This window comes from Plectropomus leopardus, chromosome 10 (genome assembly GCF_008729295.1).
Source record: "Plectropomus leopardus isolate mb chromosome 10, YSFRI_Pleo_2.0, whole genome shotgun sequence".
Classification (NCBI taxonomy): Eukaryota; Metazoa; Chordata; class Actinopteri; order Perciformes; family Serranidae; genus Plectropomus; species Plectropomus leopardus.
In genome coordinates, this window is record NC_056472.1 from 31926685 (window position 1) to 31948523 (window position 21839).

General features: G+C 38.5%; 5 protein-coding genes and 1 long non-coding RNA gene across 6 annotated transcripts; 4 read left to right on the forward strand and 2 right to left on the reverse strand.

Annotated features, from left to right (window-relative positions):
• Nucleotides 1-733: 733 nt before the first annotated feature.
• On the reverse strand, nucleotides 734-19529 carry LOC121949211. Its single transcript, XR_006106218.1, has 3 exons — nucleotides 19110-19529; nucleotides 17137-17180; nucleotides 734-887 (listed from the first exon to the last, which is right to left on the reverse strand). It is a non-coding gene; the product is annotated as an uncharacterized LOC121949211 (long non-coding RNA).
• LOC121949205 (gamma-crystallin M3-like) lies at nucleotides 1275-2063 on the forward strand. Its single transcript, XM_042494829.1, has 3 exons — nucleotides 1275-1316; nucleotides 1428-1670; nucleotides 1785-2063. Exons 1-3 carry the CDS (start codon nucleotides 1284-1286, stop codon nucleotides 2061-2063), a joined length of 555 nt encoding a protein of 184 aa, XP_042350763.1. The 5' UTR covers nucleotides 1275-1283.
• LOC121949207 (gamma-crystallin M3-like) lies at nucleotides 4601-5392 on the forward strand. Its single transcript, XM_042494831.1, has 3 exons — nucleotides 4601-4639; nucleotides 4780-5022; nucleotides 5117-5392. Exons 1-3 carry the CDS (start codon nucleotides 4610-4612, stop codon nucleotides 5390-5392), a joined length of 549 nt encoding a protein of 182 aa, XP_042350765.1. The 5' UTR covers nucleotides 4601-4609.
• LOC121949201 (gamma-crystallin M3-like) lies at nucleotides 7504-8321 on the forward strand. The gene is made up of 3 exons (XM_042494826.1): nucleotides 7504-7515; nucleotides 7702-7944; nucleotides 8046-8321. Exons 1-3 carry the CDS (start codon nucleotides 7504-7506, stop codon nucleotides 8319-8321), a joined length of 531 nt encoding a protein of 176 aa, XP_042350760.1.
• On the forward strand, nucleotides 13305-14063 carry LOC121949208 (gamma-crystallin M3-like). Its single transcript, XM_042494832.1, has 3 exons — nucleotides 13305-13328; nucleotides 13442-13681; nucleotides 13785-14063. The coding sequence occupies exons 1-3, from the start codon at nucleotides 13314-13316 to the stop codon at nucleotides 14061-14063; spliced, it is 534 nt and encodes a 177-aa protein (XP_042350766.1). The 5' UTR covers nucleotides 13305-13313.
• A 1084-nt stretch (nucleotides 19530-20613) lies between the features above and the next one.
• Nucleotides 20614-21362, reverse strand: LOC121948966 (gamma-crystallin M1-like). Its single transcript, XM_042494537.1, has 3 exons — nucleotides 21354-21362; nucleotides 20983-21234; nucleotides 20614-20889 (listed from the first exon to the last, which is right to left on the reverse strand). Exons 1-3 carry the CDS (start codon nucleotides 21360-21362, stop codon nucleotides 20614-20616), a joined length of 537 nt encoding a protein of 178 aa, XP_042350471.1.
• Between the last annotated feature and the right edge of the window lie 477 nt (nucleotides 21363-21839).

The window sequence follows — 21839 nt, forward strand, 5'->3', positions numbered from 1 at the left end:
TCTTATCTTAATCGGATTACCATCTAATTGACAACTGTCACTCAAGTGATGTTATGTACGTCATTTCAACACTGAAAAATGATAAGAATCGTCAACGTTGAATTATCATTATTTAAGCTTGGAAATTCAAACTCAACATAAATGAAGATGGAATTCAAACACTGAATCAATGTCACTTTGCTATCTGGGGTATTACATAAATATAAAATCAGGAAATGGACAGCTACGGTATTTACTTACTTTACTGACTGCCTCAAAATGCAGTACCGCTGTAGTGTCACAGGGACTTTAACCTTTGACCTATGACCACCAAAATCTATTTAGCTCATCATTTCAATTTTTTCAGTCCAAGTGAATGTGTCAGATTTGAAGAAATTCACTCAAGGCTTTCTTGAGATAACACGTTCACAAGAATGTGCCAGCCGGCCAGATGGACAACCCAAAAACATAATGCCTCCGGCCTCAGTTATCGCTGTGTGGAGGCATGGAAATATATGGAGAGAATTACTGTAGTTTGAAAACAATATCCCATGTTGTTGTGTGTGTAAAGACTCAAAATGAACACTGTAAGTAGACTACTTGATTACTAAAAGAAAATTATTTAAACAGCATTTGTAAAGGAATTAATTTGCCCTACGCCTTTTAGTTTATATGACTAGTTGATCACTATAATTATGATCACTATAAGCAGTTTCCACTGTTGTCCTAAATTCTTACCGTGACATGGCTGGGAGACACGACAGACAACACCTTGTTCCCCGCCCAATTGAGCTTGCTGGCTTTCACCACCTGTATGATGTCATTGGGAATGAGGTGCTGGGGGCCAACCTCCAGTGACAAACAATGACATCCAACGAGGTATGTGGCTGTCTTGTGTTTGGAAAAACCTAAAAAGAAAAAAAAAGAAAAAAATACTGACCTTCCCCACATTTCACAGTTCATAGTAGCAACACCAACATATTTGTGTGATCCTATTGGTCAATGCCGTGAAACACGTGGAATTTGTCATACTCGGCTAGAGAAGACAAAAGAAACACTGTTTTTTTGTCGGCATGTCGTGAGGTGTCACAGTTGCGTCAGCTGTTGTCCACTATGAGGTACCCAGTCCCTGAAAAATGGACATAACCACTGTATTCTGTTGGCTTCAATAGTAAGTTGCTGAGTAAGGGGGTCCTCTGAGGGGGAGGGGACACTGATTCTTTACGTGTGGTCAGGTATAAAAGGAAAGGGTTAAACCAGGAAGGAAGGCAGTTCAGGAGCAGCACAGCACATCTACAGCCACCATGAGCAACACCGGCATGAACATGAGGGGCAAGGTACTTCTGAAAATCTTTTTGTTAAAAAAAAAAAAAAACAGAAATTACTGTTTACAAATGAGTTCACCATTATCACATTGCTGCTCTTTTTCTAACCAATTAATTTTTCAGATCATCTTCTACGAGGAGAGGAACTTCCAGGGTCGTTCCTATGAGTGCATGAGCGACTGCTCTGATATGACCTCCTTCCTGAGCAGGTGCCAGTCCTGCAGGGTGGATAGCGGCTGCTTCATGGTCTACGACCGTCCCAACTTCATGGGAAACCAGTACCTCATGAGGAGGGGCGAGTACGCTGACTACATGAGCATGATGGGAATGAGGGACTGCATCAGGTCTTGCCGTATGATCCCCATGGTACGTATAAAACAGCATCTGTCATTTTAAGTTTTTGTTGCAGGTGATAACCTCCCAAAACTTTAGATTGAAATATTATTTTGCTTAACTCACTAACAAAAAATAAAAATACAGCACAGAGGCCAGTTCAGGATGAGGATCTACGAGAGGGAGAACTTCAGTGGTCAGATGCATGAGCTGATGGACGACTGCGACAACATCCAGGACCGTTTCCGTATGAACGACTGCATGTCCTGCAATGTGATGGACGGCCACTGGCTGATGTACGAGCAGCCCCAGTACAGAGGAAAGATGATCTACCTGAGGCCCGGCGAGTACAGGAGCTTCAGGGAGATGGGCATGAGCGGCACCAGGTTCATGAGCATGAGGCGTATCATGGATTCCTGCATGTAAATGTCTACTGATTGTTCACTGAATGTATCAAATGCCACTAAATAAATGATTTTGCCAGTACTGAAACTTTTGTCAAGCTTATTGCCCAACTGCCACTGTGAAAATATTATGCTGTATTATACCATTATATAATGGGTCATGAAATTAAACATCTGAGTATTTTTGGGACAGCAAGCAGCTGTTCGCAAGCATAGTTTCACCCTAAAATGTTTTTAATCTGGCAAGTAATTTTACCTTAAATATAATAATAATAACCTTTATTTGTATAGCACCTTTCATACATAAAATGACATCAAATTAGGCTATTACATTTTCAAAGCAAAGTACAAATTGTTTTTAGCATTCCACACGCTTACATATTACACTATCTACACACATTTCAGGCATTTATAACTTGGTTATGAAAGATCATTTAAAATTGGCGTAATTTTAAGAAGAATCTTAAAGAAACAACACACTGAATACCTAAGTAACCAGCTCACAGGTTTTTCTGATACATGACAGTGACTCCTCTATAACTGTAAGTGGTGGTTAAAATAGTCAAAGATTTTAAACCCATAGTGACATCTGTATAAAATAAGAAAGGTGTATGAAAACGAGAAAAGGTTCAAACAAGGAAGGTGCTTCGGACTTGAAACAAGGAAGGTGCATGAAAACAAGAAAAGGTTCAAACAAAGTAGGTGTACTAAAACGAAAAAGATTCAAACAAGGAAGGTGCTTTTTGACCTTTAACAAGAAAGGTGTATGAAAACGAGAAATGGCTGAAACAAGTACGGTTCTTTGGTCTTCAAACAGGGAAAGTTTATGGAAATGAGAAAAGATTGAAACAAAGAAGGTGTTTATGAAACGAGGAAGGTGCTTCGGTCTTGAAACAAGGTCTTTCGTTTCAAACAAGAAAGGTGTTTCAGACTTCATACAGATCTGATCAGAGGTGCAATTGGGGTCAACCCGTGATGTAGCTTACGGTAGCCACATAAGCTAACTAATGTAGGCTAATATTGTTTATGCCACAAATAAAATTTTAGACATTAATTATTTATCAAATTATGTCTTGCCTTGCTAGTCAGTGTTGGTTTACAGCGATGACTTCCAAGGACCACTTTGGTAAAAAATATTATAGCCTTGCGTAGCCAGATCTATCTCCACAGCCCCGTGTCAGCTCTATAGAAAGGTCCAAAAGCATCCATCATTGTTACAGTTTAGGGGTAAAAATGCTCTGGGTTGTTTGAATTTCTCTGATCCACTCACAGTCACCTTGGCTGTGATGCAGCAACTCAAAACGTTAGCATGAAGATAGTCAAAGGGGAGGAGAATGCCAGCTGAAGTAGCTGGCCAATGGCAGACGCATACTCTCAGTCAATATCCAGTGAGTCCGACGAAAAACATACCTGAACTAAAAATTCTGTTCTCTAAAATTAAGACAAGAGATACTCTCTTTAGTCAGAGAACCATGGTTACAATGTAACCTACAGTTTTGTGCATCTCTAATAGCGAGCGTAAGTCAAAGATGTTTTTGCATTGACCTAAAACAGTAGCAGCTTAAGTCATTTCACATTAGTTTTGATGAAAATTGACTGAATAAACGACTATATTTCAGTGTTTTGCTCTACAATGATGACGCATTGTGAATTTGCTATAATGTTACCTCTTTACGCTTCTGATTAGCTCCTTGAATGTCGGCTAAAGCTAATGTCAACAAGTATGCAAACAAACAATTGCGTGTGAAGTGGTATGCATAATACTTTTGCATCAGAACAGCCTAAAAGAAGAGGAAAAAAGTTTTTGATCTTTCCTATTTCAGAGTTACACCTTGTAGCACAATCATAATTCCTCTTTTGTTTCGCGATGTTTATAGTTATGTGCAGAAGCGTGATCCTCTGGCAGGGTTTGCTGAACTTTGCAAGTAAAGAAAAAGGAAAAACTTCTGATGCTTTTATTTTTTTCAGGATGTCGTTAGGCATCCCAGATATAACATTGTTAACTATGATACACTACACAAGATATAACAATTATTTGTTGTGCCTGCCACCAATTTACACCCTACGTTTTTCAAGTCGGACTATATTATCATGCCGATATCATGTAGTCTTAATCATAAGTTTGAGTTCCATGAGAACATCCACATAAGAGTCACAGTGAACCGCTAAACTTTTTAAACATCAGGTGATAATTATCATGCATCATAAAGTAAAGCATCTATTAGTACTAATACAAGTAATAACTGATTCAAACTGTTGACATAACTTAAAGTGAACCGCACCTGGGATATTGGTCATACATGTGAAACAGACATAACCTTACAACTGAAACAAAGGCTTTGTGTTACCTGGTCAAAAGGGTAAAAGTTCTAAAGTCTTCGAGGGCCCAGTCATATGACTATGCCTCACTGGCCTGTACAGCGCTCTATACCATGTTGCTGGGTCAGGACTTTAAACAATGGGGGCCCACTGACTGTAGGGTTTGGTTACGTATAAAAGCAAGGATTACACCAAACAGGACAGCAGTGCAGCGGTAGCAGTAGCAACAGCAGCAGCTCATCTACAAGTATGACCACCACTGATATGAGCATGGGCAAGGTAAGCCTCAGGGCTAATTTCAGATTATCAACATTACATTTGTTTTAATTTATATATAGAAGATCAAATTATATAAAAAGTATAAAATTACCAAAATTACCAATACCAAAAGTATAACCTAATGTATCCCTTGGTTTTAGATCATCCTTTACGAGGACAGGAACTTCCAGGGTCGCTCCTATGAGTGCATGAGCGACTGCGCTGACATGTCCTCCTACCTGAGCAGGTGCCAGTCCTGCAGGGTGGAGAGCGGCTGCTTCATGGTCTACGACCGCCCCAACTTCATGGGAAACCAGTACTTCATGAGGAGGGGCGAGTACGCTGACTACATGAGCATGATGGGAATGAGCGGTGGTATCAGGTCTTGCCGTATGATCCCCATGGTACGTATAAAACACATCTAAAAAGGTGATCTGTGAGGTAATGCCTTTTAAACTACAGGAAAAAAACATTAACCTATTCTTCTCAAAAAAACAGCACAGAGGCCAGTTCAGGATGAGGATCTATGAGAGGGAGAACTTCGGTGGTCAGATGCACGAGCTGATGGACGACTGCGACAACATCCAGGACCGCTTCCGCATGAACGACTGCCTGTCCTGCCAGGTGATGGACGGCCACTGGCTGATGTACGAGCAGCCCCACTACAGAGGCAGGATGATCTACCTGAGGCCCGGCGAGTACAGGAGCTTCAGGGACATGGGCATGAGCGGCACTAGGTTCATGAGCATGAGGCGTATCATCGACATGTGCTAGACATTTTCATTTTGAAATAAAAAATGAAAGATAAAAAAAAAAACTTTGTCTCCTCCTATTCTTCCATTTTTACAAAAATTGTGGATTTTATCTAAAACACTGAATAAACAATGAGTATTACTACAGATCAAAATATAAAGAAGTCCCCATACTAAGAATGTTCACATTATAGAAAATCATTTTCTTGTCAGTCTCACTTGAAAAAATGTTCATGAAAAGAATAAACAGCGACATCACAGACACAACACACTGAAAAAAAATACATTTTCCCATTAACATCTAAGAGTAAAGAATTCTTTTTCAATTTTCCATTCAATTAGTTACCAATTTTTAAAAACCTCACATGCATACATACTTGCACATTTCACAACAGAAAAGAAAATGTACATAAAAGTCATCAGAATTAAATAATAAAAATGTCATTCCAAATCAGCTTTGACTTTAATGGTATTAACCTGTTTAATACTATACAATGTTCACTATGACAATTACTTAGAATTATTTATTTATTTAACTGTATTTTCAAGACAGACCCAGCAAAAACTGCACAAAAAAATTCTTCCTGGGAGTGCTTCTTTCAACCAAGCATCATTGCAGACCCGTGAAAGTGCCCAAAACGGACTCAAAAAAAGTCGTGTTGTGATGTATATACTGTATATGATAATATCTTACTAAAAGAATATGCCTTATACTACACTCATTTTCAATGCAAATTGTAACTTCAAGCAAGCATTATGCAAAGTCAGGTCAACTACTGTAGTTATGCAAACAGGTGATAACATTATGTAGATGTTGTATGTAAAAAAAAACAGCAAATATAGAACAATATGTTGTAAGAAAAAATTGAAGGTTGCCATAAGTGAAACAGGTATTTGCTGCAACCATCACAGAACTCATGCACAAATCTGAAACAGTGTCAGCACCTTTATAAGCACTTGAGATCATTTACGTTTAGGGTACGTTACTGTTTCAAGGCGCGGGGATGGGAATGTTTTTACCTTGACATTGTGTGTATGTTTGTCATAGCGGCGAAATGTGGTCCTAGAGACACTTATTCTAGCAGAAGCTACCACAAGAAGCATTAAAAAAAAGAAGGAGGAGGTTAGACTTATTATTTCTTTTGGCAATAAGTGTAAACCAAAAAAATCCAAGGCACACTGTTTTGCAAAAGTTAAAAAACATTTTATAAACGGGCTTGACACCTACGCATTTCAACTTACACTAAAGTTCAAATGCGTAGGGCGTCGAGCCCGTTTATTAAAGGCTTTTTAACTTTTGCCAAACAGCGTGCCTTTTTTTTTGGCTTTCACTTATTGACAAAAGAAATCTCTCTCTCCCTCTTATTTGGTCATTTTTGTCCTTGAATTCAAAGAGCACCTGTTTTTTAAACCTACACATGTGAAGTAGCATCCTCAGCCAAACTTTTTCACCACAAAAGCATTTTCAAGTACCTGCGGTTATTGTCAGTCTGAACAGATTTTGCCACCACAATAGCGTCATGCATGTGCAACTTGCTGTCACCAAACTTAACAGGAGTGAAGTTTTAATCGCAATAAAGGCTGAGCTTCAAGATGGGTGTGGTCCGAGCAACAAAGTCGGAAGAAGAGGGAAGTACAGAGGGGGCCATCAATGGCACCCCCATGTTACATCCCTGGCCCATATTTGTTTTAAGTTGCTGATCGCTGTATCTTCTGGTGTGATTCCAACATGAAATGGTCTCAGTTTGAAACTGTTTTTTTTTTTTTTAGTCAGTCTGGCATAAACATTTATGATAAAATGTACACTAGACCATAAAGATGAATCAAACATGCTTTTTAAATCCTTTTTTCAGTATGGTATGTCTACATCAGAAAGAGTTGAATCATCCCTGTAATATTCAAAGTAATCACAAAGATACAGAAGCCTTTTGATCTAGAATGATAGAGCCTGAGAGAGGATGCATAATAACCCTTTCCCATCAGCATTCACAAACAGCCGGTCCAACATTGCATGCTGCTGACTCATGGCTTCCATACAATGGTGCCATCGAATGTGTGGATGTCACGTTAGGTATAAAAAAGGCTTAAATCCCGGATAGGATTGCTATAGCATCACTCAATCTATCAGCCACCATGCACGGCAAGGTGAGTGTATTATGGATATTTTACTTGTCTTGTCTTTATTTTATAGTAATTATATGTTGTATAGTACTGTGCCAAGAATGGCTGCATCTATGCACCCTTATTAGCACCATTACCACACAGAAATGCAATAATGATAACCATGATCATGTGTAGTACTGAAACTTTGGCTGCTCTGTTGGACGCTAGATAATCTTCTACGAGGACAAGAACTTCCAGGGTCGCTCCTATGAGACCAGCAGTGATTGCGCTGACATGGCCTCCCACCTGAGCAGGTGCCACTCCTGCAGGGTGGAGAGCGGCTGCTTTATGGTGTACGACCGCCCCAACTACATGGGTCAGCAGTACTTCCTGAGGAGAGGGGATTACTCTGACTACCAGCGTATGATGGGTTTTGGTGACTGCATCAGGTCCTGTCGTATGATCCCTATGGTATGGCTTTCATGACAATGAGATTGAGATTCTCATAAGAACATAAGCCAAGCTTCCTTAAAAAATGTCAAATTGATATATGTTCACATTTCTCTTAACAGCACAAGGGGTCCTATAGAGTTAGGCTCTATGAGATGGAGAACTTCGGGGGTCAGATGTACGAACTGATGGACGACTGCGACAACATCCAGGACCGTTACCACATGTCCGACTGCCAGTCCTGCAACGTGATGGACGGTCACTGGCTGATGTACGAGCAGCCCCACTACAGAGGCAGGATGATGTACCTGAGGCCCGGAGAGTACAGGAGCTTCAGAGACATGGGATACGATGGAATGAGATTCAGCTCCATCAGGCGCATCACCGACTCCTGTTAACCTTAATGTACTGAATTGGTTATAAAGCAAAACTAAGAAATAAAAAAAATTCCATATTAAAAATGGCGTACACAATTTTTATTGTTGGTAATCAATTTTTTCAATGTAATTTTGTATTGTAGAATTTGATCGCAATATTTTAATAAGCAATAGAAAAGGATTGCTACATTATAAGGAATTATTGTTGCTCATTGATTGGTTTTATTATCCTATACATATCCATATATTAACCTTATATTGTAAGTTTTATACAATGGTTACCAGAAGACAAAATGTTCATGTATGGTTACCAGATTTACATTCTAAAAATATTTTTAAATTAAGCTAGTAGTTTAAGTAGATTTAAAAAGAAAAAAAAATGTAATTCAGTAGTGAAAGTTACTGCAGATACTGAATTTTAAAAAGCAAATACAGAAGTGTAGCTTGGATTATAACATTGGGCTGAAAAGGTTAGAGGTTATTTTTTACTTAAAATATCACATATTATGTGTCTGTATCACTCATGTAGCATTTTACTATTTTGCTGATGCTGCTGTTAGAGGCACAATACACGAGTGGTGTGCAGCACACATTCCACCATAACATCAGTACACAGACCTCTGGTTTCAAACAAGGATTAATGGTTGAATGGAGACCATGTGGACACCATCGAGATAGTGTTGTGCACTTTACATGAACTTAGGGGTTTAACATAATGCCATTATTGGAGAGGCAGGCACAAATAATATTGTAGTTTTGGGGGAAATGTCAACAGAACTAAAACTGAAAACTCTTGGAGGCTTAAAAAATCAAAAAGCATAAGGTGTTATTTTAGATACAGATAAAATCTAGGCTTGACTTAAGCACTCATTATTATTATGCCCCATTAAGCCAGATAAGAAATCTGATCATATCTGTCAGTTTTGAAGGGTTTTACATCACTAAAATACATCCTAACATTTGTCACATCAAAAAAACGAAAAGTGGAACCGCTCAAGCCATGTGTCATATTGCTTTTTTGCATCACAATTGGATTTGATCAAAGTTTTCTACTGATGGCAAACTTCTTGGACCACGTGAACACACCCTCGTACCACCTTCTTAAAAAAAGGTCGGTGTTGCGATATTTGTGCATATCAAAAAACCTGTTGATGTCCAAGTCTTTCATAATGTTAAAAAGTAGGTGTGTTTCTTCTTCCAAACAGAAATGTGAGCTTTACTTTTTGGCATGCATCTCTTCGTAACCTTGCAAACTGTTGGTGAGCTAATTTGTGTACAACCTCTCCGTGGCAATGCAGAGACGACCGTGAACAAACAAGAGGCTGTGTCACAAATTGCAGTAAAAAAAAAACAGATTTGTTTTGGCTTCATACGCTGAACAAAAAAATCATATACTTTTGTTTTTGCTTCCATTTTTAAAGCTCTACAACTTTTTTTTTCCAATTCCTGCCAATATTCAGAAACTTCATGCTGTCAATGCAGAGTAGTTGGTCAACTTTCCACTGGCCACAATCGACAACTTTAAGTTGCAAATGGTGGTTACACCAGATACTGACTGATTCTTTGGGGTATCTGGCCTGAAAAATACATTTCTGTAGAGCGAGTCATGTGAAATCATTATGAAAGTCTTTTTTTTCCAATATCTAACTGCACATTTTAAAGTGACCTTTTATTGTAACCATGCACACCTGTGTGGCTGCTTAATCATTCTCTTAATATGCTACAACTGTCAGGTGAATGGAGTATCTTGGGGAAAGAGAAGGGCTCACCAACACAGATTTTGATACATTTGCAACCAAATTTTTTAGAAAATCTGCAAAAGACAATATGAATTTATGTACTTTTCTATCCGCTACTGTCATGCGAATATTGGGAGGTGGTAAAATAAAATAAATAGTAGGTAGCACTTACATCCGGGCCACACTGTTTGTGTGTGCATTGTGGAACCCGTTGTTTTTTATTTCAGCACCCGTCTTAACAGGTTAGAGCAGCCACACTGGCAGTGCGGCACAGCTGCAGCACATCTAGAGAAAAGTAGTCTTGCAGATTTTTTCCAGCAAAAATGGGCCTCGAAAATGGTCATTTGATAAATATATTGAGTGAATGCAACCTTTTGCTACTGTTTCAATGTCTTTATCCATCACAGACATTAAGAAATCTTTCCTATTTCTGTTTTGAAATAAAACTCCTCTGACAACATTTTTGTTGACAGAATCCTTTCAATTGTTGACAAAAGGCATTTTACTGTGAAACATTTGCAGAAACACAGTAGTTATAACAGCAGGCAGCTCTGCTGTAGCGTCACAGCAACAACGCTGCCAGTTAGACCACCACAAGCATGCAAGCCACAGAAGTTTGGCGAGGTTGCCATCTCTTGCTGCTCACACATGCATTTTGGCCCGGGTGTAACTTTCCAGTCAGAAGACAGGGCAAAGAGATGACGTAATTAATAGAGTGCCAGTCAAACCTCAAAAAAAAGGGAAAACAATACATGCATAATAACTGAGAGCACACTGGACAATACAAACAGAATGTCTTGCACAACTAGTATTTCAGCTTTGTGCTCTTTAAAGAGTGCTGGTATTAGCCCTGTGTGCAGACATATGCACGTTGAAAGTCATCTAGAGAGCTTACAGTGGCCTATGCAGTGACGATACGTCATGATGTCATAATTTATTTGCTGAATCTATTTCAGTTGTACTTAGATGCATTTACCTTTTATCAACATACGAATTTTTCCATTTCCTCCAAGCTTAAAAGCTTTTTTTTCAATAGACATTTTTTTTAATTTTTGGTGTTCCCACTCAATTGTGTTTATGCACAAACTGAAAACGTGCCTCTCATTTAGTTCTTCAGGCCACAAAGGCAATAAGTCATTTAGGGTCACTCCTTGTATTTTAGTTTTGGTGCATATTCTCCTCAAGTGTTTTTTCTCCAGAATCATCTTAACCGGCCAGCCTGCTTATCTGCCTCCCTGCTCTCCCTCTGCAGCTCCCTCAGCCCTTTAAACTAACCGCTCTGTTCCCTCAAGGCCTCGCCTCACCCTCTCTAGTTTTTAAGTATCATAAAAAAGAAAAATCACAAGCCTTAGCGTGGTTCTTTGTCGATACGAATGTCTGGTAATTGCTTATTGTTGCATATGTAAGGGAAATCTGTCTATGAAGGTTGCACCTGCAACCAGCGCGCTCTCACGGAGAGATTACTCCCTTGTCACAGTGATGAGATTTATTATCAGAGTTCTGCCCGTGTATAAATTTGTGCAACTACCTCTCCATCCACATACCATTTTACAAGTAACAAATCTCCAGAGTTGAAGTCAGTTTGCTTTATGCAAGCCATCATAACAAAGCAGGAAACCAACCTCAAGAGTATCAATAACATTTTCTGATGTGTTAATGGCAAGTCAATGCGGTCTCAATTATTAACTTGTTTAACAATCAAAATCTATTCCACCAAAAGTAGAATCAAAAACTCACAACTCACAAATTCATTGGTATAAATAGCCTTCTTTCTTCACTGGTATCTGTGGTGTAATGTAATAAAGAAATAATATTTTGCGAGAGTATTTAAGTGATTTTTGTACTTGTACTTTACCTGTTCTTTTACCTGTACTTTACTAGTTTTTAAGTTTCTATCAATTTTTTCTGTCACTTTTACGCTACTGCATTTCCCCCAAGCTTTTAGTTACTTACTTCAAAGTTGGGAAGGAAGGGAGGAGGAAACAAACGGACTATTGAAGGCATGAAAAAAAAAACAACTAACATTTGTTCTTACAATCCTTTAAAAGATCTTGTTTGGGGGTGGGTCAGCTGTATTATCACACCTGTGCAACACTCTCCATACACAGACTAAGGATATCTGATCTGAAAGATGCTTCACAAAGAATAATACGGCGTTCACATCGAATCAAGCAGACGGTTGATGACGAGCCGGATATTTTAATGGACCAGAGCCTGACGGTAAAATTAGGTGACGCCGAGAATAATGGTAACAGTAATGGTAGACAGCAGTGTTGCTCAAACTTAACTTATTTTATCTTTTTGCCTTCCTCTGTTCCTTCCTACTCGACACTAGAATAACATCATAAAATAATAAACATTACATACATTTTATATATTTTATTCTATTCTTTGTTAACAGGAATGACTGCAACATGTTTTCATGCATGTTTCATTTTATCTTCCTGTCATTCCATTGAGCTGTGCTGTGCCTGATTTCATGTGAACGCAGCATTAGTGTTATTTAAACATTATTTAAAGATTATGTTTAAGAATAAATACAACTTTTAAAGGCAAAGAGAAGACCCTGGATTTGTAAGCTGCTTTATATTCAAAACAAAGAAATTTACTGTCATTTACTTTCACTAATCAGATTAATAAAAAAAACAACTTATATCATATTTGTACAATTATGTATACATTATAATTAAATTAATAAAATAAATAATTACAAATATTGAAAATCAGCAACACCTTTTCTTTTGTATGATTGCGACTGTACATGGTTTTGTGACCCAAATATTTTTAAAAACGTATACTAATGTTCATAGATTAAATTTTATACCATAAAAATTGCATGATACAGCCTAGTTTTCATAGTTTTATTCTACTTTAGCAAGTCGTGTATTTGTTCACTGTTATGAATCCTGCATTTGGGGGTGGGAGGGGGCTAAAATCTTCTGTTGTGTTGTTTCATCCATTAACAACATCAGATTGGAGGTAACATATTTAATGAGGCCTTCAAAGCAGGTTATGTTTGTGGTAAACAGGTTCAGCAGCACAGACAATACAAAGTGGGGCCTCTTGTCACAAATGCAACCACCGCAATTCACGATCTGTTGAAGGTCACTTACAATTGAACTGAACACGGGGGCCTCTGCTCCATGTTGCTCTGTCAGGATTTTGAACAATGGGTTCATGTATCCTTTGCGCGGGAGGTCAGGTATAAAAGCATCAGGGGGACATCGAGAAAAGTGTGCAGTCCCCTTGAGCCAAAACAGTAATAACTGTAACCATGACCATGGGCAAGGTGTGTACAGCTTTAGCTTTGGATTTACAAAATATTTTCAATTTCATTTTGATGATGTATTAAAAAAGGTACTTTATACAATCTGTAACACACTGCCATTATTTCTTTTTCAGATCATCTTCTATGAGGACAGGAACTTCCAAGGTCGTTCCTATGAGACCAGCAGCGATTGCGCTGACATGTCCACCTACCTGAGCAGGTGCCACTCCTGCAGGGTGGAGAGCGGCTGCTTCATGGTCTACGACCGCACTAACTACATGGGAAACCAGTACTTTGTCAGGAGGGGAGAGTACTCCGACTACCAGCGTATGGGCATGAGTGATTGCATCAGGTCTTGCCGCATGATCCCCATGGTACGGTAACTCATTATTTCCTGTTCATTCAAAATATTTTTAAAATATTCCGGTATGTGAATAAAAATTTCAGTGACTCATTTACACTCGTTTCGATTTACAGCACAGAGGCCAGTTCAGGATGAGGATCTACGAGAGGGAGAACTTCGGTGGTCAGATGCATGAGCTGATGGACGACTGCGACAACATGATGGATCGTTACCGTATGAATGAGTGCCAGTCCTGCAACGTGATGGACGGCCACTGGCTGATGTACGAGCAGCCCCAGTACAGAGGCAGGATGATCTACCTGAGGCCCGGCGAGTACAGGAGCTTCAGGGACATGGGCATGAGCGGCACCAGGTTCATGAGCATGAGGCGCATCATGGATTCCTGTTATTAGAGCGCCAGTGTATAAAAGCAAGATTTTGAATAAAATCTAGTGATTCTCTTTTAATTGAATTCCTGTGTTACATATTACTGAACAATGTGAAACTTATTAAAAAGTAAAAAGCATGTTTAAGAGGTCAACACATGCAAAATCTATACCCTAAAAATCTTAACACTTGAACTCAAACATCCAGTAAAGCACATCAGGTTTTGTGGTCACTATATTGAACACCATCAGATGGCAGCACTTCTCCACTTTTAAACAATATTTCCAGTGCCATGTTAGGTTCAGTAAAGTATTTTTTTAATAACTAGTATGCATTTTATGTAGTACATATACAACATTTCTCATCACAGATAACAAAAGAATGCTTTTAAGGTTATTTCTTCAGACAACTTAAATACTCATGGTGCTGTTTGGGGTTTGCTCTGTCATGACGCAGACTTATATGTTAATATCTGATTTTTAAGTGCACCCTCAGTGGCAAATTGCAGCCTCTCTTTGTACTAAATCCAGTCAGTAATGTAATAAACATTTTTTGCACATTAATTAGAGAAATAAGCACACCACATTTTTTAATACGTTTGCTGAATTAACCTCTTCCATATATTTAATAACACACCATATCATTTGAATAAATCTAAAGCAACATAACGAATACATGTCTGAGTTAAACTTAGGTACATTATATTTCCTTATTTATCTAATGTATGCACTGTAAAGGTTTTCTTTTTCTTTGTTTTTTTTTTGGTTCATTTTTTGATTTATTTGTTTACGTATGTATATATAGAGAAAACTATCCTTTTCTTTGTTATTTTGTTTTGTTTACAACTAATTAATTCGTCATGAATACATGTTGGGTTTTTTTGTAATTTCAGAGCTATTCCTGTTTTTCTAAAGTAAACAGAATTTAAGTATGATTTGTTTCAACCTCTGAGAAAACAAAGCAACAAACCAATAAAACTCACGCGGTAGATTCGTCGGCATGTATGGCACTCATGCTGTAACTTGACTGACACCTGCTGGCTCTGGTTAGCAAACATGACTGGGAGTCCAGTGAGAAACAGCTCCAGTATGTGTAACACTCACACCACGTTACCCCTACAGGTAGTTTGAAATGTGTGAATTGTAAACTTTCAATGCGCAGCATGAATTAAAATCACACATTAGCATGCATGAAATGAGGGCCCGACCAATATGGATTTTTTGCGGTCGATACGGACACAGCTATTAGGGAGTAAAACATTCTGTTAACTGATATATATCAGCCAATTAAGTTTTTAAATTAAAAAAACTATTAAACAACCCCAAACTTTTTTTTAATCCCTTAAATATGATTCAAACAATTGTGTCAAAGATATGAATTAAAGGCAGAACATTTCACTGTTTTACAAAATTTTTATTGTCAAAAATGAGTGCAGAAACTCTTATTGTCAACATCAAAGCAGCATACGAACAATTCTAACATAACAGCCTTTTCACAAGCCCTCTGCAGTGTTTTTACTTTTAAACAATAAAAAACTCTGATGTACAAAATGACGAGTGCAAAACAAAATGACCATATAAAAAGGGGAAAGTCTAAAATTGAATTATTATGACATAAATCTTTTCCCATGCCTTCCCTTCAGTCCTACAGTCCTTCGTTTCATGGCTCACAGAAGCTGCACAAATACTAAAGCAAACTTCACACCTTACTATGTCCACTTTCTGCAATCTGTAAAAAGAAGTATGAATTTTAAAAAACTGAGACAAAAATATGCATTGTGCTAAAAAATAGTGTTACAAATACTGTATGTCTGTTACGGGGCATTTTAAAACTCAGACATTGAGCATTTTTCTTACTGCAAGGCGTGCCTTCATGAACATAGCTAATATCCACACTAATGATTAATCTATTATCTTTATATTACAGTAATAAGTAGGTGTATAGGCAACATAATATGTGAAGTCACCTGCAAAACATTATTTGTAACAATGCCCTCTAAATCTAAAATCACATTTTCGCTACTCTATCATCCTTAACCATAGTGCCATTATTAAGCAAACTCCAACCAGAAAAGCCTTTTCTTACTCATCTAAACATGTCATCTTTTGCAATATTTCGGTTTTTTTGCGTATAATGGTTACAAACAGTCAAGAGATGACCAATACATCTGCTGTTGAGTGCAGAGAAAAACGTAATCCAATATAAAAAACACCGGTGTGCTGCTCTGATTATAGCCTCAATGTGCTCCGTCATGTTACACGGTTTTGGAAAAGTGAAATTATGATCAATAAAAGTTGCATGACGGTTGTTGCAGGATGGATTATTCATTTACTTACAACTGCATTTCACTAAGAAGGATTGTGGCCTGCGTCACATTGCTGCGGTCTAACCTGAGCACACTTCGGCTGCCTGATCAACAATGTGCGATGTTCAAATATTGTACCGTCAGTTCTAACATAGATGACTGTGGCTACGGTTATCGGCTAGCTAACATTAAGTTAGGTCAGCCTAACTTTACTTTGCTAACATAGCAAACAGATAAACCAAACAGATGACCGACACAACAAATCACGCCATGACTCATGGACGAGTGGGTTTGAATTGAAACGGGACAATTATGGAGTCATTGTTTATTTCACAAACTAGTTAAAAACTTACCATGAAGGCAAACTCTGCTCAGGTCTCCACCGCAGCCGCACCGGTGGGAGCGTGAGGCTCGCCTGACTGAGTAAAAATGAAGTTGGAACGCCCTCTACTGGATAAACAGCGCAAGGACATCATTTCTTTTCTTTTTTTTTGTAAAACCAAGACATGTTCGCGGCACTTCATTAGGGAAAATGTTAATATCGCCGTCTATCAGCCAGATCTTTGCCAATAATTATTGTGACAAGGCTAAAATTGACTGATTTAATCTGCTGGTTGATTAATCGGTCGGGCCCTCGTTAGCATGCATGAAACAGTTATGTTGGTTATGTTGGATGACCGCAGTGAATGTAGGGAAAACTTTCGAGACAGAATATAACAGGTCTTCATCAGCCACGCAGGATCATTTAAAGAGACCCCTGCACACACACACATTAGTAGTGTAAAATGTCCTACCATAAAACAGGTGTTTTTTTCCTCTTTGTCCGATGAAACTCGTCCTAAATGCAGAAGAAACAAAACTTATTTTCTCTATGTCAAGATCAGGGAATTCAAAGAGTCAGTTTCCAGAAATGCAGGGTTTTTCATGCATATTAGGCCGCCACCTCTTAAAATAGTCAATAGTCCTTCACAATTTCGTGCTAACAACAGTATCAAAGCAGATTTTCCCCCTCGCTCCTCCGTGTGCGTAACTCAGAGGGATTGGCTCCATCTAGCAGCACTAACAAATATTATCTGCAGGGCCTTTCTGCAGCTGCAAAGGTTATCTAAATCTTTAGTACTGGCATAAATATTATAAAAAACTGCAACATCTGAGAATGCCCATTGTCCGCGTAAGGCATTTTTATGGTCAAAATAGTGAATGCATTGTAAACATGATTAAGCCACTCCTCTGCAAAGGTTATCATACAATAAATAATACGGAAAACAATTGGTTGCATTACATTAGGGATCTTGATACATGGAAAAAATTACATTGGATTGATAGGCACCTTGAGTGGTCAACATGCCCCATAGTACCAAATAGGTACTATACACAATCCTCAATCCAATCCTGCGACTGTGATATTCTACAACTATCCAGGTTTCCCGTGATGATGGGAACACTGATTTTAGTGTAGAGTATCAGAATGTACTGAAAACGGAGACGGACCATCAGTTAGGGCTGTGGCAACTTGAATTTAGCTCATTTAAGACCCAAAACTGTGTTTCTGATCTGTCTCCGCAGCAACCGTCCATTCTCCTTTTGGTGCAGTAGTGTCCTAACAGTAGTAGTCAAACATAAGAGCTGAGGGTTTCACTTACTATACAGTTCTTTTCTCCTTTGTGGTCTGATTACAGTAAATTTTATCAAATTCAGAGCCCCCAGTACTAAAAAAAAAATCTTGTGGGGAAGACTAGTATATAAAATAAATTGTAATGCATTTCAGCAATCTGCTCTTAAACTAAATCTGTCGTAATTTGACATTTTAAATCCAACCTCATAGTTGCATCAGTTGCACCATAAGCCTTTTTCTCACTAGTTAAAAATCTAACATGTTGATAACACACTTACATTTCTGAGAGTCAAATTCAAGTAGTTCAAGCACCTCAAGCACCTGGTACTAACCCTGTCAACTTTTTGTAGGCAGCAGTGTGATACACAGCACAAGAGCCACCAAAGTTGAACATAAACTAGGGCTGGGCGATATGGAAAAAAGTCTTATCACAATAATGTTTTTCATATCAGTTGATATCAATATAAATCACAATATACATAAAATCACTATTTCTGACAAGCTTAAAGGTTCCCTTTGACTCCTAAATGAGATATGAAGATATCATAACCGGTGATGCACGATTATTATTTCAATTGATACCGAAAAAACGAACATTTCCTGCCTCTCGTGGCCGATAAGATGCAGATAACCGATAACTTCTTTGTGTTTGTTTTTGATTACCCGAGGGTATGAAAGGCTGAGATGTGGTGAGTACAGATGAATTTAATTTGTGCATTTTCATTAAAAAACATTTCAGACAAAAAGCTGGAAAATTGCATTTTTTTTTTGAAGAAAGTCATTTTCAAGATCAAAATCAAATTCATCATCAGACACTGGCGGAGAAATATCGATTTCGACAGCGTTATCGATTTATCGCCCAGCCCTAACATAAACGTCTCATAAAAGTCTCATAAAAGTCTCATTTTTATCTAGCTTACATGCACACATAAACATGTATTGCCCTTCACCTTAGTTTGTTGAACCAGTGACGAAACAAACGTTTACATGTGAAAAAAGCAGAAAAGACCGTCGTTCACAAGCAGGCTAGCAAGTTTACTTATGATAGCTAGCAAGCTAACTAGCTAGCAAGCTAATTAGCACGATAGCAAGGTAGTTAACTATCAAGCTAAAAAGGTAGCGGGCAGCACCTCAAGCAGCAATATGACTTACCAGCAAATGTCACTTCGGTCCGTTCAGGTGCTGGTGTGGTCCTTATTTTATACTACTATTAACAACATCGTCCATCCATGAGGTTTTTTTTTTTAGCGAACTTTACTTTTTCTGTACTTTCAGCTGTATCAGTCTTCAAATCTCCATGCTGCTGAAATTTCCTCTTCTTTTTCTCTGTTTCTCCGAAACAACAATGCCGCAAATCAAAACCGATTAGCTAAAAATTGGCGAGACGGCGGGAGAATGTTCGTGTATCCTAGCAAACGCCGGCGCTGCTAGGCAACGGCCGCAGAACGTTCTATTCCTTTGAGTTCTGGTCAAAACTGCGCCCAGAAAAAAAGTTGCGTAATGCGCGAGTCAGGTGGACGCCAGAGGACCTTTTCTGGCCGTTTACAGTGACCATCTATCAACCAAAAGCCTACTTTCCAGGAGAGAGCTCGTTGACGTTAGCTCGCGGAGGTTTCATTGAGTTACATAGTGATGCATTCAGGTTCTATTCAGTAAAAATGAGCATTAGGCGAAAAACGTTCTCATGATGTGTTCAATGTAATCTTGTAAAATGTACTTATTGGCGAGTGATTAATGGAGAAATTTGTTGATGTTCTCACAGCAATACAAAACTATTAAAGAGGGATTTGTCATATATTATTTAGAGTCAAAATACTTTTGCTATGTTTAATTACTAGTTTAGATGTCTTTGTCTTGAGCAAAAGAGGAATAAATGAATAAATAAACATAAACAACAATATCAAAACATCAGTTTCGGCTATTTTAAACAGTATCAGTATCAGCACTGAGTGTCAATATTGCTCCATCCCTAGTTCAATTAGAAAGTGAATTTCTATTGTTATTTTTCATGATCACACATTGTTTTAGGCTTGTTGTTTGTCCTTTTGATCAAGTTAGTTTGGAATTATTTTGGGGTCAAAATTCTTTTAAATGTTTTTCATGCTTTACAAGGTATGTTCTTTCTTATCTGTGCTGCTTCATATGGTCTCATACTACTGATTTCTCGTCTTTTTTATGATTTGCAACATATGTTTTACCTGTTACATGGTTATATTTTTCTGTTGAAAGTGTGCTAGCTTTTGGTTCTACCTCCAAATAAACTGCATGATATGAATAAACTGTTGTTTACGACCTGTCAGATCCATGAACATTTTTTGCCTGTCTAACTTCCTTGTAGCAACGTTGCAGTGATTGGTGAATACAATCTTAGTATTAGAAAAGTGGCTAAATAAAATTAAATTCAAAACATATTTTGATATAAACAGGCATTCAACAGTATTAGAAGATAAAAGCCTATTAACTTCACAAATTTTCAAGTGACGGGTTTTGAGTTTGCGGGTGAAAGCAACTATCAATGCTGTATGAGCATCACCTTTGGTGACTGGATTAAGTTATGTTAACAGTGAAGGACAAACCAAACAAAGTAAGAAAGCCATTGACGAACATGATTATGAATTACATATCGTTTTTATTTACTTGAGTCAAATACAGAAGTCTAGCACATGTCGGTGATACGCCTCATGCTCATGAACCTGGTGCCGCTCATGCCCATCTCCCTGAAGCTCCTGTACTCGCCGGGCCTCAGGTACAGCATCCTGCCTCTGTAGTGGGGCTGCTCGTACATCAGCCAGTGGCCGTCCATCACGTGGCTGGACATGCAGTCGTTCATACGGTAACGGTCCTGGATGTTGTCACAGTCGTCCATCAGCTCGCTCATCTGACCACCGAAGTTCTCCCTCTCGTAGATCCTCATCCTGAATGGACCTCTGTGCTGTAATGCGATACAGGAAACACGTAAGTACGACTGCACATTTTAAAGTTAAATGTTTAGAAATTAAAAGGATGTAAAGCTGAGATCTCTTACGAAGGGGATCATTCTGCAGGATCTGATGTTGTCGAACATCATTCCCATGCTCATCATACGCTGCATGTCGTGGTACTCGCCCCTCCTCATGAAGAACTGCATGCCCATGAAGTTGGGACGCTCGTAGACCATGAAGCAGCCGCTCTCCACCCTGCAGGACTGGCACCTGCTCAGGTAGGAGGACATGTCAGAGCAGTCGCTCATGCACTCATAGGAGCGACCCTGGAAGTTCCTCTCCTCGTAGAAGACGATCTGAAACAGACACACGGGTTTAAGAATCAAACATATCAGTGTTAACTTCAAACTTAGATGTTTTTTCTTTTTTAAAAACTTTTTTAAATATGTTAAAACATAAGTAAACATCCCATTACCTTGCCCATGATGGTGGTTTAGGTGGTTACCAGTGGATGGTTCAAGTTGCTCTGCCAACTCATTGACTCCTGAGCCCTTTTATACAAAAGCTCAGGGGCCATGATGTGTTGTTATTCAAATGTGCAAAGCTGATGAATTAGCAGTATGACTTTTGCTGAACGGGGTCTATAAATGTGTTAACAATGGTTTTCCATCCATACATTTCTGGCAGCAGTCATCTGCATTGTCTATTATAAGCATAAGCTTTGTTTGTGCTCCATTCTCAGTCAGAACGTTCTCCACATATGGTCTGACCATTACTGACAGCAGGCAGCATCACGGACAAACCCATGAGAAACCCAGAACCTCTACAAATATTCACTTTGGATAAAGAATTAAACATACCGACTTTGTATTTTTGTGCTGTATTTTCACAACAGTCTAACAAATCCTGTGTTGCAAATGAAACAAATGTTGTTTCATGCAATTTTTCATAAATGACTTTT